The 17,451-nt window shown below is 46.8% G+C and overlaps 1 protein-coding gene and 1 long non-coding RNA gene across 5 annotated transcripts; one reads left to right on the forward strand and one right to left on the reverse strand.

Annotated features, from left to right (window-relative positions):
* The first annotated feature begins 743 nt into the window (after positions 1 to 743).
* CBX7 (chromobox 7) lies at positions 744 to 13,893 on the forward strand. Of its 4 annotated transcripts, none has more exons than XM_042843539.2 (7): positions 805 to 1,022; positions 3,353 to 3,396; positions 7,328 to 7,393; positions 7,993 to 8,059; positions 8,701 to 8,811; positions 9,944 to 10,283; positions 12,370 to 13,021. In XM_042843539.2, the coding sequence occupies exons 1-7, from the start codon at positions 954 to 956 to the stop codon at positions 12,522 to 12,524; spliced, it is 852 nt and encodes a 283-aa protein (XP_042699473.1). In that variant the 5' UTR covers positions 805 to 953; the 3' UTR covers positions 12,525 to 13,021. The 4 variants fall into 4 exon arrangements, with proteins under 4 accessions (XP_005302577.1, XP_042699473.1, XP_005302576.1 ...); XM_005302519.5 differs by having other exon boundaries at positions 12,367 to 12,666; XM_005302520.5 differs by lacking the exon at positions 8,701 to 8,811 and having other exon boundaries at positions 744 to 1,022; positions 12,367 to 13,893.
* On the reverse strand, positions 2,609 to 5,020 carry LOC135980782 (uncharacterized). The gene is made up of 2 exons (XR_010597683.1): positions 4,627 to 5,020; positions 2,609 to 3,158 (listed from the first exon to the last, which is right to left on the reverse strand). It is a non-coding gene; the product is annotated as an uncharacterized LOC135980782 (long non-coding RNA).
* Positions 13,894 to 17,451: the final 3,558 nt, after the last annotated feature.

Below are 17,451 nucleotides of genomic sequence, written 5' to 3' on the forward strand. Positions count from 1 at the left end.
TGGAGTTTCCTGAGAGCTGAAGGCTTCATGCCTAGCTACATCACATTATTGTAGCCCAGCTGAGAGGTGACCAAAGCCTGAACATCTGAAGTCAGATCATTGTGCGCCAAGATGGAATGAGTCTCTTAGCCCACTGGAGATGGTAGAAAGCATTACTTCCACATGCTCATCAGGGGCAGAGCTGGGAACAGAGCCCAGGTCTCCTGGCTCCCAGTCCAGTGCACTATCCAGGGACTGCACTGCATTTCCTCATTTAAGGTCTGTTCTTAAATAGCAAAAAAACCCTACCCTCCTCTAATCCCCACAGAGCTCAGCAATGTTGCTCTTAGGCTTTCAGAGGGAATGAGAACTGCTGGAGGGGAAAGACAGGGGTGAGACCACCTCCTTCCCCTCCCACTTATGAAAGGAAAATACTGCATCTGCCCCTCAGGCTGCTACAGACAAGGGCTGTTTGTCTCCTAGAAGGGGGTACCGTTGGGATTAGAACCCATGGCAGCGAGGAGCCCAATGCCTCTCACTCCCTCAGCTCCTCCTACAGAGGTTGGGAGTAAAGGAGCTCCGGGCTCGGCGGGCTGTCCAGAGAAAACTGGTCTAGGCCCCATCCTTCAACCTTAGCCGTCTAGACAGCGCCAAATAGAGACCCGTCGGGAACGGCGAGCGAAGGCCGGGGATATATCTCACGCTCACGATCCGCTTGGCGGGAGGAGGGACCCGGCCAGGCGCGCGCCCGCGCGCCCGCGGAAGGGGGTGGGGGGCTCGCGCGCGCCTGGGAAAATGTTGCGCAGATTCTAAAATGGAACGTTGTCGGCGGCGTGATTGAGCGCGAGGGGGTGTGTGAGCGTGAGTAAGACAGGGACCAGCAGCAGTAGGAGCCACCACCGCACCCGCCGCCTTCTTGCAGCCGGTCCCCCCCGCAGCGGTACGGGGAGCAGCCGCCTCCTCCTTCCCCCTGCATGGAGCTCTCTGCTATCGGGGAGCAGGTGTTTGCGGTGGAGAGTATCAGGAAGAAGCGCATAAGGAAGGTGAGGAGGGGGCACCAGCATCTATTTCCCACCTCGCCCTCCCGTGCGGGGGGCTCCAGAGCTCCACGCTGCAGGGAAGGGGCGCAGGAGGCCCAGCTCCCCTGTCGTGCCTTCTCGTACATATTTTGTGCTGTAGGGGGTGTGACGGACACGGGCATCTACCTCCCACCCCATGCTGCAGGCATCGGGTATGGGGGCATCAGTATGTACCCCCACCCATGCTGCATGCGGGAGGGGGGGCGTGGTGATGGGTACTAGCACCATGCTGCGGGAAGGGGGCGTGAGGAGGATCATGTCAAGCCCCAGTGCTGCAGGGCATGGGTATGTTTTTCTGTCACCATGTTACAAGTAGAGCTGTATGGTGGGGGTCACCATCACCTACTCCTCCAACCTCCCAGAGAGAGGACAGGTACCATTTCCATACATACATCTCTGCATGCTGTTCCCTGCAGGAATGGAGAGAAAGAAGAACTAGATGTGAGGTTGTAGGGGAAAGAGGATCCCTGCCCGTTCTTCTTCCCCTTTTCCACCTCCCACAACTAGGTCATCTTTTCCTTTTACCACCTCCCCTTAAATGTGTAATGGCCTGCTCAAGAAGAGGCCACCTTGCCAAATTTGCTGACCTCCCTTTCCTGATCCTTCATGCCTGTGGGTGCAAGTCTTTTTAAGTGTGGCGTATATCTTCAATTCCTTGAGATTTTAATTTGCAGTAAGGGTTCATTTCTTTTTGGAAAAATGTGGGTATGGGGAGAGAAGCACTGATGGAAATGGGAGAGATGCCTGCATGTTTATCCTATCACCTCTGTTACCTTAGACAAGTCATTTTTGCACCGTCTTGACTCTTGGGTGCTGAGCTGTACTTGTGGTTTGAATGGCCACTTCTGTAGATGATGGGGTGATTGAATAAGGCATAGTGCAATGAATGTTGAAATGTTGATGTGGGACTCTGGGAGGGATCATTGTATGCGAAAGCACGGCATTGTGTTTAAATGATAGAAGTGGGAATTGAAGGAGCTTGGTTTCTACTTCTGACACTGACTCTTTTGGTGACCTTTTGATAACCAAGTTATTTTGGCCTATTTTTTTTATTTGCCACTAATTTTGTGTACTGTTTTGAATGCTCTGAGATTCTATGGGGCTCTGACTTTTTTCAGGGGTGTTGAGCTCCCATTAACTTGAATTGGAATTATTGATGCTCAGCACTTCTGAAATTCATGCCGAGATGTGTCAATCGGGCACCCAGAATCAATGGACACTCCTGAAAATGTTGGTCTTGAATTTAGTGACTCCGTTTTCACAGCTGTAAAATGGGGATGAAGCAGGTATTAGCCACCTCATGGGCTATTATGAGGATTAACCATAAACACCTGTGAAATGTCGTGAGAGCCTTCAATGGCTTATAAGGCAGTATTTTTTCACATATTTGAAAGCTGAAACCCCCCCCCTTCAAGAAAATGAAACCAATTGCATGATCTCCCTTCCCCCTACAACCCATTGTGTATGTTAAGTGTATCTTAATTTTTACATTTTCCATGCCCTGCCTCCATAAGTATGTGTGTACACACCACACTTCAGGAAGAGTTCTAAGGGCAAAATCATGCTGTTATTTATTATTTCTCAAAGATCATATCAGTTGTACACCTGCTCCTCAGGGCTCTTGAATTGATTTCCATACTCTCCCATTTCTTCCTTCTCCCCCCTATATAGTGAACAAGTAAGTGGATACCTTTAAATTCAGCTTTGAATTGCTGTTTGTTCAGGTCAGAAGGTTGAGTGGCTTGGATGGAGGGGACAGTGTTTGTGCAAAGCATGTAGCAACTGGAAGGGGACGTGCCAAAGAGGCATTTCATAGCTTCTAAAATTTTGTATTTCTTCTGGCTTCTTATAACTAGCCCCTCAGACACTTGTTCCATTCCTGGCATGAGTTTTCCTCCCATCATGTTTATGCATGCGGACTTGTTGTAGGGTTGCTCATGAGTTATGGAGCTGTGCACATGTGGGCTGCTTGTTGGAGGGTTGCTGGGGCTCCGCCTTCTGGTACTGGTCACTTTCGAAACACCTGCAGAGCTGTGCTCCCTGGTTGATAGTAGGGTCATTTGAGAGTACCAGGACTACACACGCATGTGCTTGAGAAACCTATGGATTATTCAGTTTAATGAAGAAAAGGCTTAATTTTTTTTTTAAAGGTAGTGATGGGGAACAAGCTCTTCAGTGCGCACTGTTGCCAGTGCAGACCAAAGGGCATTCTCTTGACACAGTTTCTCTTATTCCTGTAGGACCCATTTTGGGTTGCAAGGCTTATCATTTTTTTCCCCCCTCTCTCTCTCTAGGGTAATGTAGAATACCTGGTGAAGTGGAAAGGATGGCCCCCAAAGTAAGTATCTTCTCTCCTCTCCCCCCCCACTTGTCAGTAATGGCTTTGGCTGTATTTCTGCTCCCCATGTTATTAACATATGTTCTCTTGTGCCTTGCTCCAAAAAAGACAGACAGCCCCAAACACACTCTATGTACCCATATTCCTGACTGACTTAATACATGGTGAGGCTGAAGCATGGGCCCATATCCCTCAGTTGCCTCTCTTTTCTTTCGATTATCCTCTCCCCTCTGAAACTGTCCACTTGCTGACTACTTCCAATCCATCCATCTTACATAGGAAAACTCCAAGGGAAACCCAGGTGCTATGGTTTTAAGTGTTACATTCAGTAGGAGGTGTTCTTCCTTCCAGGTCAGTACTGAGAAGACCCCCTAGCATATTATTAGAGGGTGGGTTGCCTCTAGAAGTGCTTCCTTTTGGATAAGACACAAATTGTGAGCATTACCTCTTATCATTAAAGATTTCCCTTCACGAGAGAAGAGGCACTGACTCAGATTTACTGGTCACAGTCCAACCCAGGGAATCTGTGTTGCCTTTTGAGGAATACCACTATTTTCCATTGGTTAGGGTATATTTCTGTTCCTCTCCTAAATTATTTTAGTTGTTATTTTAGTTTTCCCCAGAAGTGGCTGCATTTCAATTGGGAGTGACTTTTTCGGCAGGGAACAATCTGTAAAATGCTGTGAGATGAAAGGGATTATGTAAAATTATTACTATATGAACTGCCTGCCTAAATGGACTAGTCCTCCTCAGTCCATATGGACATCTGTCTTCACTCTTCTAAAAAGAAGTTGAAACATCCCCAAATGCCCTGTCTCACACCCCCACCTCCCAGGTGTGTGTGTGTGTGTGTGTACACACAAGTGTATACAGTCCTTATCTCTCTGGTTGGTGTGGGAAGGGAAAAATTTTCTTCCTGGCTATAAATTCTGTGATCAATTTAACCCTGTACACTTGAGTACCAATATCTATAGTACGGTTTAGCACCAAGGCCATTTTCTGTGGGCCTGCTGACTTTAGAGTTAACTTCAGCTTTGTGTATTCAGGCATTCAAGTTGGGAGCATGTCTGCACTGCTAGAAGCACAGAACATTGGTGTTTGTCCCGTTAGGCACCACTGCAGTGACTGCACTTGTGGAAAGCATTTCACTTCTGCTTGATCATTAGCCAGCAGGAATGGGTGGACTGAGTTTGGTCTAATATCTCTTCTGAAGGACAGTGCAGCACTTACCTCCTTTTGCCTTCTTTCTTCCTTCCTTTCTTTCCCCCAGACCTTGAGATCCGCAGCGAAACAAAATCCTAGCATGGGCATTTGAACCCTCACAGCCTCCTGGCTCAGAGGGGAGAGGATTCCTTGTTTTGCTGCCATGACACCTCAAAACATAAAAATATCAAACCCTGTTGATTGGTATCTCATTTTTGAAACCTGTTCTCTCCAGGGCTAGCATTGCTTGAAACCTAAATGCTTCAGTTGTTTACTCTCTTCCTTCCTTTTACCAGTCTCTGTCCTTGATCTCTGAATGCTCTGTACATGCAGAGGTGTGCAGCATACTTAGGTGTTTACATCCTAGCCTTCCAGCACATCCCTCTCCCTCTACCCATCTTGGTTTTCTCTTCCTCTGTGTGTGTGTGTGTGTGTTTTGCCGTTTCTGATCTCCTTGCCCATTATTCATTTACTCCCACTGTGGTGTTGATGGAATGGAGTAAAGGGTCAGGTACAAATAGTGCATTTGCTCCTTTCCTGTGCATTCCACATATTCTTCTCAAATTTCCCTCATTAATTTGCCACACCTATCAAATCTCTGGGTTGTGCTGCTGCAGGCAGGGACTGGAAGGGTTACAGATCTGACTCAGCCACAAGCTTGTTTACAACTTGTTTGAGATGGGGGGGGGGGGGGGGAGAGAGCGAGAGATCACATGATCTGTGTTTTCCAGAGTGTGTGCTCTCTCTGCAGTTCTGCTGCTGCAGCCTGGACTGTGTATGTGTGTGTGTGGTGCAAATTGCACCATGTTTTTTTTTTTATATATATGCAGTGTTTTGCCACTGCAGTGAGCAGGGAGCTGAGCTGCAGAGGAAAGGAAACACCCATCAGGTTTTTTGTAACAAATCCCCCTCCTCCTCTGCCACCAGAAAAGGAATCCTCTGCCTGATTTTCCCTCCCTCTTCTGTAAAAAACGAATGCCAAAATCTCTGGAAGGGAGAGAAAGGAACCTTCCTCTGCACAAATAACATCTTAACTTTGGCAGCCTGCAGATACCGAGACTGCTGCAGGAGGCTTGGGTGAAAAGATGCGGGAGAATTGGTGAGGGTGGAGTGACAAGGGTGGGAAGGGTCAGTTAACAGGGAATGGTGAAGGCCTGTCTGTTCTTAACCCTGTGCTCTGTCCATAACCTTCTAGAATAAAGTACATCTTAGAATTCCTGGGTTTCATACCTATCCTTCTCCCTTGTTGAGGAATCTACATTAGGGGAGATTCCTGAGGATGATTCTAGAAACCCTATCTTGATACTCTCTTCCGCATCAGGAGTGAATGTTCCAGAACCACACGCATAATGTACACCTCTTCATCCAAAAACCAGACCGTTCTGTAATAATTTTGGCTTGCTGCTCTGCTGCAGAGATGTTTGTACAAACACCACTGCCCTGCATGTGGTTTTTGGTAAACTTCTCTCCCCCCTTCAGGAATGTATGAGTGTGTGCTCTGCTGCATGGGTCATAGACCTTTTTAGTCCAGAAAATAAATCACTCTGGAACATATTGTTTTAGAGCGATATTCTCCTCCCTGTTGGGATGGGCATTCCAGATGGATACCACACCCCAGCCCCAGTCAAACATGACCTTTGTGAGTAGTAACCCTTCCAGAATTGTTTTTTCTCTTGCATTTAGCTCTTCCATGTTCTAGCTCTTCTCAGAAAGCATTTTTTAAAGACTTCCCCATAGTCAGAATGTCTCACTGATACCACACATACCTCACCTAACCCCTGGTTCCTGTCTCAGCTGCATAACAGTAAGGGAGGAAGATGGGCTGATGACTTTTCTGCTCTGCAAGGCTAGCTTCTGTTTTCTGGGTGCCAAGTTCGGAAGTACTATTTCCAGTCCTCTTCCTCCCCCCCCCCCCCCCCGCCCCCCCACACCTGGCTTATGTTAGATAGCTTCTGTGCTGCTGAAAACAATATGCATGCATCCCTTTTTTTCTTATCCAAATCTAGAACTGGTGTATAAAAGCTAGTCCATCAGCGTCTTGTCACCGATATAGGAGGAGTTAGTAGGATAAGAAATAGCAAAAGGGTCTGAAGGCTCATAGTCAACTTAGTTTAGGCCCCAGATCTAGGTGTCCTTTTTTTTTTTTTTTTTTTTTTTTTTTAAACAAACAGCATCTGTGGTGAAAAATCCATTCAGCTGTTTTAATCCTTCCAGCTTCAATAATCCGAGATATGTTAATAACACAGGAGAAGAAATATATTTCTGCTTAGGAATCTATTAATCTCGAGTGTCCTGTTTTCTTGAAAATCCCACCCACCCAGGCCCATTGCCTTAGTGGTTAGTGGTCTGCCATGGGGCAGAGCTGGATTTGCTCCCCAAGTTGGGAGCAGCACTGCAGAGCAGACTTGCTCAGCCTTCATTGGTGGGAGTAGCTTATGATGCTCCTGCTGCCTTTAAGAAAGGTTTTGAGGGGGCCTGTGGCAGGAAGCCCTCTCTATTCTCTTACAAAGAGTGGATGATGTAGGGTTTAGACTGATTCTGGGGGGGGGGGGGTAATGGGAAGTTCCCAAAGCTCTAAAAGTAGTGTGGCTGGTCCCTGACCTGCCATTGAGGAATGATCGATGTATGGGAGGCAGGTTCCAGAGCCTCAGTAATGCCAGTAGCAGCCCTTGCAAAGAAGATGTTTCACTGAAGTCTTTTTAAAATATATTCATTTTTATTTCTTCAGATACAGCACATGGGAGCCGGAGGATCACATCCTGGATCCTCGCCTGGTAGTGGCTTATGAAGAGAAGTAAGAGGGCTTGGTCTCCCCCCCCCCCCCCCCCAATGGAAAACTTAAAATAAAAAAGTCCTGTATGCATAGAATGGGAATAGCATGGGCAGCAATGACATAAGCATCTCTGCTGTCCTGCCAATATGCCTCAATCGCCATCAAGGGTGGCCACCTGTGGGAATGTTTGTTTCATTCTCCATGGCCCATTCAGCCCTGGGACTCTGCTGAGACTGGCAAGAAAGAAGTCAGTGCCAGTCATGGTGGTTTTGTGAGAAGGACGCTTGTCCTCTCATTGCCCAAAAGCTGCTGGAGAGCTAGTGTGAATAACTTCCAGTCATTGACATCTGGGCTGGATATAAACAGGTGACTTAGAGGCACCATATCCCAACCTAGATCAACTGAGCCTTTGAAGTTTCCTTTCTAACAAGGTTTTTACTCCCACAAGAAGCAGCTCTGGGGTTTTCTCCTCACTCTTGATGCTGGCCAGTGAGGTTTGGTGAAGGAATTAAGGGAACTAGCTAGATACAGAGAGTGGAAGCCCTAGTTGGACCTTGTGCTATGTTGTTCTGTATTGTAGTTTGTCATCTTGTCTCATAGTTTTTTTTTTTTCCTTGCAGGGAAGAGAGAGACCGTGCATCAGGATACAGGAAGAGAGGCCCTAAACCGAAACGCCTCTTATTACAGGTAACCTTTCACTCTTCCTGGCGTGTCTTCTCCCATCCTTAGCCCCTTTGTTACTGCATCTATGGATCTTCCAGGGTGAAGCTAACTTTCTGTTTGCAATAGTGTATCCTCTGACTTTGTCCATACCAGGAAGAAAGGTGGTGGGTTTTAAACATAATAGATAACACGTTTTAAAATCCTAGTGTAGACAAGCAAGCTGCAGTTTTTAACCCATTTAGCGGATTGAGATGAACCCAAGGCATTCCCATTGAGGGTGTGCCCACACTCCCAGACTGAGTACGCAAACTTGTGTTGGCAGGGCTCATGCTAGCACACTAAAAATAACAGTGTGGACATTGCAGCAGTGATAGAAACTGGCTAGCCACCTGAGCGCGACTGGCTAGCATGTGTTAAAACTAGTGTGCCCCGTGTACGCAAAGATTTTACCGTGTGCCAGCTAGCATGTTAAACACCTTTTGTTCTAATGTGCACAAGCCCCCTTTCTTTGCTGCTTCAGGCTCTGAGAGGGCACTGAGAGCATCCCTCTGCTGGAGATTATCCCTGTGTGAGGGATGGAGGAGGTTTGGGCAGCACTCGGATAATCTGTCTTGTAAACAGCTCTCCGGTGAAACTTGTGCCTCCATGTTAATGTTTATTTTCAGCAAAACTTAAACCATGCTCAGGCCCAGATGGAGATGGCCTGTAGAGGGTCGTTGTGGCAGTGGAGGAATCAGATTAGGGCAAGTGGGTTCCACTGTGCAGAAGGGATGGAGGTAGGTACCCTGCAGGGCAATCAGGGCCATGTAAGTACCTAAACAATTAGATTTCTGCCATAAAAGAGATGCTACCTGTTTGTGTGCTCACTGGATTCAAACTGGGCCCTGGCCCTGTGGAATGCCAGAGCCGTTAGTCACATGGAAGCAAAGTTCTAGCAACCCTGCACAAGTAACCATAATGTCTCTGCCCACTGCTGTGCCATGGAGGTGATCCTAGGAAGGAGAGATAGAGAGGAAAGATTTATTGGCTCAGCTAGCCTTTCCTTTTTGCAGACCTCTCCATGGTATTCTTCTCCAGGATGTTTTCGCAATTTTAAACATTCCAAGCAATTAAGCTTCCAACTTGTATTTGCTTTTATTATGGTAGGGCCAAGAGGCTCCAGTCAAGATCATGGTCCTGTTGTGCTAGGCACTGGACGATCACATAGTGAGAGACCACCCTTTCCCTGGAGACCTTAGAGGACAAACAAAAGATGGGAAGGGAAATGGAGGCATAGAGGGATGAAGTGACTTATCCATGGTCATTTAGAAGATCAGTGGCAGACACAAGACTAGAACCCATGTCTCCTGACTCCTAGACCAATGCCCAGGGATTGACCAGGCTGTCTCAGGAGACTATTCTGTACAGCAGCGGTTCTCAAACTTCATTTGCACCGTGCCCCCCTTCTGACAAGAAAAATTACGACATGACCCTAGGAGGGGGTACCAAAGACCGAGCCCCACCGCCCCGGGTGTGGGGGCTAAAGCTGAAGCCCAAGGGCTTAGCCCTGGGCGATGGGGCTTGGGCTTCAGACTTGCTGGGGCACAGGGCCAACACCAGCCTTGGCGACCCCCTTAAAATAGGGTCGTGACCCACTTTGGGGTCCCGACCTAGAGTTTGAGAACCCCTGCCGTACAGTAATAGCTCTTGCTGTTGGGATGGTTGACTTGATACATTCATCTCAAGCTTTCCCTCTGCTCAGTGACCTTGCTATACAACTCTCTCCTCCCTAGGCGTTTATGCACCTGTAGACAGTTATCCCCCTTCCTCTTAGCATGGTTCTGTCCCTGCAAGGGCATTGAAACACACAAGTGCTTTAGTTCTGATACTCTGGGATGACCGGCCTTTCTGCTCCACTCCCATTCACAGAGGCTTTACGGTATGGACCTGAGGAGTGCCCACAAGGGAAAGGAGAAGCTCTGTTTCTCTCTATCACGGCGATTTGGAGGAGGAGGAAGCAATCTGGCAGGGGCCAAGCCAGGACAGACAGAGCTATCGGAGAAGAGTGGGGGAGGCGTCCTACCATTCCCGCTCCGGAAGCAGCGCAAGAACCAGAAATATCTCCGGCTGTCACGGAAAAAGTTTCCACGCATGTCAAGCCTGGAGAGCCGTAACCACAGGCGTGAGTTCTTCTTGAAGGAGTCAGTGGCACTAGAGACTAGGCAAACTCCCAATGACTGGGATGCGACGCAGCATGCTAGCAAAGAAGGTAAGGCCAGGGACCCCATTTGACTGTGAATTGAGGGGCATGAGCGTGATGCTCTCTTGATTTTGTTTACTGGACACACACACTCTTCCTCCTTGCCTACTGCATCCTGGGAGTGTGGTTTTGGGTCAGCTCTTTAGAATGTGTGCAAAGGCTATAATTGGCAAGGTTGTCCCCAAACACCTCTGCAAGTTGTCTGGATGAATAACTCGGTTAATCTATCGGTCTGTTTCTGTGGTGTTGCCACCTATGTGTTCTTATATTGGTGACCATCATCATAGTATCAGAGTGCATGTGAAAGCTAGTGCTGCTCCTCCCCTCTGCTTTTCCAGAGAGATGACATGGCTGTCTGTTGCAGTGAGAAACTGTGTCTTGTCATGTTCCAGCATATAGTTCTTCCCCGCACCCCGATAAAGGGAACCTTAAAAGGGATAAATTCACATACTCATAATCCTCTAGTAGTGCCACTTTGACATTTGCACACATGCCTCGATGGGAACCCTGCCCTCCCTCTCTTCCACCCAATATCCCTTTACGTTAATATTGTGCTAAATCACCTGTTTTGAGGGTGGGGTGCAGAGGTCACTGGAACTTCATCAAATGTCACAAGCTAAGTAGGGCAGTAAGTGGATGGCAGACCTCCAGGCCAATCCCGGGAGCTGCAGGGAGGGCTCATGGCATCTCAGGAGTCATATCCTTCAGAGTCAGTAGCAAACCACTACCCCTGCATAGGTTGAGCTTCTGAAGGTGCGGTTTCCCTGATGAGATGTAAAATTAATGTCATGGCACTCCTGGTAGGAGCAAGGTGTTACCCAAGTTAGAATTAGGTTGGGCCATGGGGCTAATTAGATTCTGGTGATCTCAACTTCCCCCTCCACGACTGCCCTGTAGCGCCACTAATGCAGAATGGCTGTCGTGCTGCATATTAATGGTGGGTGATGTGATCCCTAGCTGTGCAGTATGTAAAGCAGTTTGGGATCTGAAGGATGAAAGGTGCTAGAGAAATGTAAAACTATTTTTCTATTCTCCCCTCGACGTGTGCACGTTCGGAATTCCGGTTAGTGTCTGGGTGAATGGACTCTTTCCGAGGTGAGAGTAGACACACCTCAGATATCTGAGACAGAAGCCAGGAAATGCCCAGTTAAGGGGTCCACATTCCATACCCAGGTGGGACAACAGGGTGCAGTACAGGTAAAGTAATAGAGAGGGGATGTTTCCCTCCCCTCTCCATATATTTTTGTGGCTCTCTTTGGGTGCGGGGTTTATTCAATCTGTTCTTGAGTTTTTTACACTGTGGGGAAGTGGAAGTGGGGGGTATTTGGGCCCCTCACTTTGAGTGGTAGAGATTAGGAGCTCCAGGGGAGAGTAGATGTTTTTAGCTTCCTCCCCTCGGTGGGGAGGGAGTAAAGAGGGAGACTCTTGTATCCTTTGGACCCCAAAGGAGTGGCATTGATGGGCTTTGGAGAGAGTCACATCCAGCCCTTCCCTTGGCTGGATTTGGAGGTACAATGGAGGAAAATCCTCAGTTTGTTAGGGCCCCCGTAGGCCCAGGGAACATGGGGTATCAGGGATGAGCTTGAAAAAATATTAGTTCTGATTGTTTGTTTGTTGTTTTGGTTGGTTGGGGTGGGGGTTGAGTTTACACTACAGTGAACACGTGCACTAACCAGGAGATCTAGTGGGCTGAGATCCAGTTGCCAGATACTCCCCCTAAAGTGGGATATTTTGATTCCCATTTGGAAAGAGGGTGGGAAATGTATAATGAACATGCTGATGGACCTGTAAGCATAGTGGTGCTGCTGGGGGCTGTTGTAGTATCAGCCTGCACAGTTGATTGTGTGTCTGTCTGTCGTTCTTCTTGCCGCTCCCCCTTCTTTCCCTCACCCTTCACTGTCCCATTATCTTCCCACCTCTTCCCTCTGCCCCTTACTTTCTGTGGGGGGGCATTAGACACCTACAGTGCCTTGGAGCATGTGCAAACTTGGCACAGGTTGATGTCACCCACCCATAGCCAGCAAGGATGCTCCTCTTCTGGTAGGCCCTCATTCTTTTTCTAACGTGCTCTTATCCACCTCCCCCTCTGCAGTAGGTGTGGATGCAGTTGATGGCAGCCTCCCCTGGATCCCCACCTTGTCCCCCAGCGAAGTGACAGTGACAGACATCACGGCGAACTCCATTACCGTGACCTTCAGAGAAGCACAAGTGGCCGAGGGCTTCTTCCGAGACCGAAGTGTGCAGTTCTGAATCTCCATTTTTAATGTTCCTGTCAGATTCTTTTGGGGGTGGGGTGATTATTTCACTCTTCAAAAAAAAATCCAAAATGTTTCTTTTAAAATGTTTACAGAGGTTTTTTTTTTGTTTTTTTTTGTTTGTTTTTTTTTAAACTGAAGTCTCATTGATTTTTCTTTTCCCCTTCAGATACGCAAAAACAAAAGGCAATGTACGGGCAATGTGTTTTTTGTTTGTTATACTTGTCTGTTATTGCTTTGTCTGTCTGAGAAACTGATACCCCTTTCCTTGGCAAAGACTCCCCTGGTAGGGCATCTTGAGAACTTTTTTTCTCCATGTAGTCCCTTTGCTCTATTAGTTTTGGCAGCTGCATTTAGGGTGAAAGAGGACACTGAGATGGAGAAGGGGTTGGACCTATTGGTTGCTTCCCTGATTTGCAGTTGTTGTCCCTTGGGTAAAGATGCTTCCTCTGGACATCACCCTCCCCATCTTCCTCCTCCCACCCAGCTACTACAGTGAGATGTAATGGACCCAATCACTTTAGGTAGCTCAAGTCTGTTACAAGCTTCCTCCCTTCCTAATGTTTTATCTGTGGCGATATTGCAGGTAATCTGTTTGCCTGGGGAGGTAGGAAACTCCATTGCAAATAATGAACGGGGCTGATGGTTACAGTGTGATTCCATGAAGAATGAAGGGAATATCTTCCCTCTCTGCGTGATCCATTGATCCTGTAATACAGGGGTTCTCAAACTGGGGGGCAGGACCCCTCAGGGGGTTGTGAGGTTATTACATGGTGGGGTTGTGAGCTGTCAGCCTCCATCCCAAACCCCTCTTTGCCTTCAGCATTTATAATGGTGTTAAATAGATAAAGTGTTTTTAATGGATATGTGGGGGGGTCGCACTCAAAGGCTTGCTATGTGAAAGGGGTCACCAGTACAAAAGTTTGAGAACCACTGCTGTAACGCATATCTTTGTTACCTCCTAGCTGTGGTATATTAGCTACACATACTCACTTTGGATTTCCGAGCCTTTTAATAAAGGCCCTTTAGGAGGATAACTGTATATATTAACACAGTGGTACTCATTTTTCTCTATCCAGAGACCTTCCCAGAACCCTTCTCTGATCAAGAAATATGGAAAGGGAAAGGTATTTGTGTGTCTCACACACACACACGCGCTCTCTCTCTCTCTCTCTTCCCCCCCCCCCCCCCCCAGACTGAGAACCCCTGTACTAAAAGATTTACCAAACCCAGACTAGTTATAAATATTGTCCTGAAAATGCATTAATAAGTCAGTGGAAAGGGTGGCTCTCTTCTTGGGAAGAAGGGCTCACGGAGAAATTGAAACATTGCCTGGAAGTGCTGGAAATCCACAGATAATGGCAGAGGCCTAGTGCATGAGAACTAGGCAGTGAAACTGGACTTTAGCTGGTCAGTTTCCACTTTTAGGTAGTTTTTTGCTCTCTGATCAAATTTAAAGGCCAAAAGTGAATAGCATAAGAGCTGGGAGGAGTCTACTAGACTTCTAACATTTTTTAACTTTTAATTTATCCTCTAAAGTGATAAGGATTCTTGGATTGAGTGTCCTATTTATATCCCTCCCTCCCCAAACTTACAGTATCTGTGACCTCATGCTTATTTGTTCCCTTTACCAGGGGAGTTTCCCTTTTGAGGGTTTAAAAAGCTTCGCCAAGGAAAGCCACCTGCAGTTCGATAGAGCCTACCTGGTTTTGCACTTAAAAACGCCTGGAGATTTGTACTGGATTCTACCTGTGACATTTTGGGGTTTCTAAGAATTGCTGTATCTTCAAAGTTGATAGTTTAGCATCTGTTCTTGCACGCTCACTCTCTCTTCCTCCTTTATTTTAAACTTAAAAATCTCTCTCTCCCTATGGAAAGCAAGAAGGGTAAGCTAGGGCCTCGGGGGGAATTGTGGGGCAGTGTGATACAGTGCAGCCTTGACTCTTTCTTCATTTACTCCCCTCCTTTAATTCCCTCCCCAAAAAATGACTTCATCTGCTGGTTTTGTACTATCTGAAGCTACTTTCCTACAGAGCTGAAGCTAAGTGTTAGTGTAAATCCTAAATGCTGTTTCTCTGCAGCTCTTCCCCTGGAGGGTTTAGTCCCCCTGCGGAACTTAGGAGTTCTGCAACACTGATGCTTCGAGTCCTGCAAACACTTTTACAAAGGTTTTTACAAAGGACTGCCCCTAAGCTTTCTTTAAAAGCACATTTTACCTCTAATAGGCTCTAGCTGCTCATAGGATACTAAGATTCACCCTCCATTGTCTGGACTAGACTGCCTTCCACCAGGTCATGGTACTTGTGGGACAGATTGATACGCCCTATATTTCAGGTGTCTCAGTGCAAATATTTTTGTCCCTCAAAATAAACACAAGGTGGGGGGTGCAGGAGACTGTCCCAGCTTCAAGTTTATTAGTGATGAATTCTGAGAGGGGGGTCAGGGAGGAACCTGAGTTGATTTTTTTTTTTTAAATGGTGGGAGTAGGTGTCAGAGGAGAAGAGGGAGTGCTGAATTCTAAAAAAATAGAAACAGTGCAACCTGTGGGATAAACATAGACTCAGGACAAAGTTTGTCAAATGTGGTTGCTTAGAGTTAGGCTTCTAAATGCATATATAGTCACCTACATAGAAGTGTCCTCTTTCTCCATCCCTCCCCTCAAAAAAGGGTGCTGAGCACCTGCCTCTCCTACTGACTTCCCTGAGAGTTGCAGGTCCTCAGCATGTCTGAAAATCAGGGTGACTTTTGATCCAGGTGACTATAGATGTAGAAGATTAATCCTAGGCACCTGAGTTTGAAGAACTTACTCCCCAACTCCTCGTTCCAAACCTTTGTAGGATCTGGAAGAGTGGTTTTAACTTTTATTTTTTTTATATGTGGGTATGGCTTTCTATGCACTTTTCCCAGTTTAGTCCAGAAATACTGCAAGAAAAACTCTTTTGTTTGTGGATGTTTCCAGCCCTGGCCAAAATCTGGGAAGCAACAGAAATCCTGCAAAGGGCAAGAAAAAGGCTGCTTCTCTCACCAGACTTCCGTTCTGCTTTTCTCTCTCCTTGGTGTCACGTTCTATGCACCCATTGAGATTTTCCAGACCAAAGAATTCTGTCTTGACATTCATTTTCTTTGAAGAACACTGTTTTTGCAAACTTGACTGTAAGTGGAAGCTCTGGAGCCCTTGCAAACAGGATTCACCCACTGCTTCATTTTTAACCCTTTTGTAGATGTTTACTTGTATTGCTTCTGATGACTAATATCTTTTCCTGACCTAAAATGATTAAGGAGATATATTGGTAGCCGTACTACCTTATGCCCAAGCCACTGGGGGGAGGGGGGTTAATCCATTTCCGGTTGAGATGCAGAACCTTGCTGATGTGTGGGTTGGCTTTTTTGGTGGTGTGGCGAGAACAAGGGGGGAGAGGATGTTTTGTGGTAGGAAACTAAACATGTATCTATCGGGTTGCGTTTTTTTTTTTTTGGACACCTCCTTAGCAAGGTTTGCATATTGTAACAATCAATCTTGCTCTCTTAACAGAGTGGTTTTTTTGTTTTTAGTCTCTGTAAAGTGTGGTTCTCTTCTGAAAAGTGACTGGAGAAATGGTGGTGTGGGCTCCAGAGTGGTGGAATGTCAATGATTTTCAAATCAAATGTGCTCAGTTTACAAGCGCAAAGAGTCTTAACAGCAAACTCAGCCTGGAATATGCAAGTCATACGGGGGCCTTGTTGGCTGCTATCATGAAAATCAAAGGTTCTGTAATTGGAGCTTCACTAGCTATTATGCTTGATGCAAGAGCCAAAATAGAGTCCAGTTGGAGCTTACTTTAATGGTTCTGTTTGAAATATGAGCCAGAATAGAATCCAACTGACTCCCCTATAGCTTTGTTGACTGCAAGGCTGAAGCAATGCAGACTGACTTCAGCCAGCAGAATCGCACAAAAAGCAGGTCCCTTGAGTAAGAAGGGACTGTTCTTATAGAGTCAGTCTTCAGAACAGAACTGCACTGTAAGAACTTGCCAGCAGTTCTTAGGGAGGCGATGCTTGTTTCATGCATCTGTTCATAGTGGTATTTTATGTATTGTTTGTATCATGACCACACGTAGGGGCCCCAGTCACATCGGGACTCCATTGTGCTAGGCACTGTACAAACATTTGTTGAAGACCGCTTTTTTCCCCCCAATACCTTTCATCCCCACACCCCAGTATTTTTATTGATTCCTCAGAGCACCAACCACAAATGATTAGTGGTATCTTAAGGTACGTCTACACTGCAAAAAAACAACTCCCCAGAACCAAGTCTCAGATCCCAGGTCAACTGACTTGGGCTCCCGCTATAGGGCTGAACGTACCAGTGTAGATGTTCCCATGCCCAGCCAAGCAGGAACATCTAGACAGCTGTTTTTAGCCCCTCAGCGTGAGCCCAAGTCTGAGCTGGGCTCTGAGACTTGCTGCCCCGGGTCTTTTATTACAGTGTAGTCCTACCCTTAGTAGCCCTGTGTCTCCAGCACACCCCTTATTCTCCTGTAATGACTTGGGCCCTTGGATGTGTCAAGTCTGATTCTTGTTTTCAACGGCATACAGGATATTGTGGGAACACCCAAATGCAGTTCCTTTTGCCAAAATAAACCCAAGTCTGCCAGTGAAGTGACCCTGACTAAGTCAGAGCCTGAGATAGAAACGAACATGTGATTAACATATCAGAACAGGGTGTTTGTTGTTTTGTTGTTAGTGTTGTGAAACTGTCCTGAAAGATTCTTCTGGTGTGTTTGATTGAATGTGTGAACTTGGTTTTGACCTCCTGGGGCCCAGGGCCCCAGTACTGCTTCCTGCTCTACCCAGCCCCACGCTTAGTACTGTGTTTGACGGTTTAACTGGAATAGAGAGTGTGGCCTCATGCAGGTTGAAAAACAGGCAGGCTGTTAATAGGA

The sequence above is a fragment of the Chrysemys picta genome, chromosome 1, assembly GCF_011386835.1.
Source record: "Chrysemys picta bellii isolate R12L10 chromosome 1, ASM1138683v2, whole genome shotgun sequence".
NCBI classification, from domain to species: domain Eukaryota; kingdom Metazoa; phylum Chordata; order Testudines; family Emydidae; genus Chrysemys; species Chrysemys picta.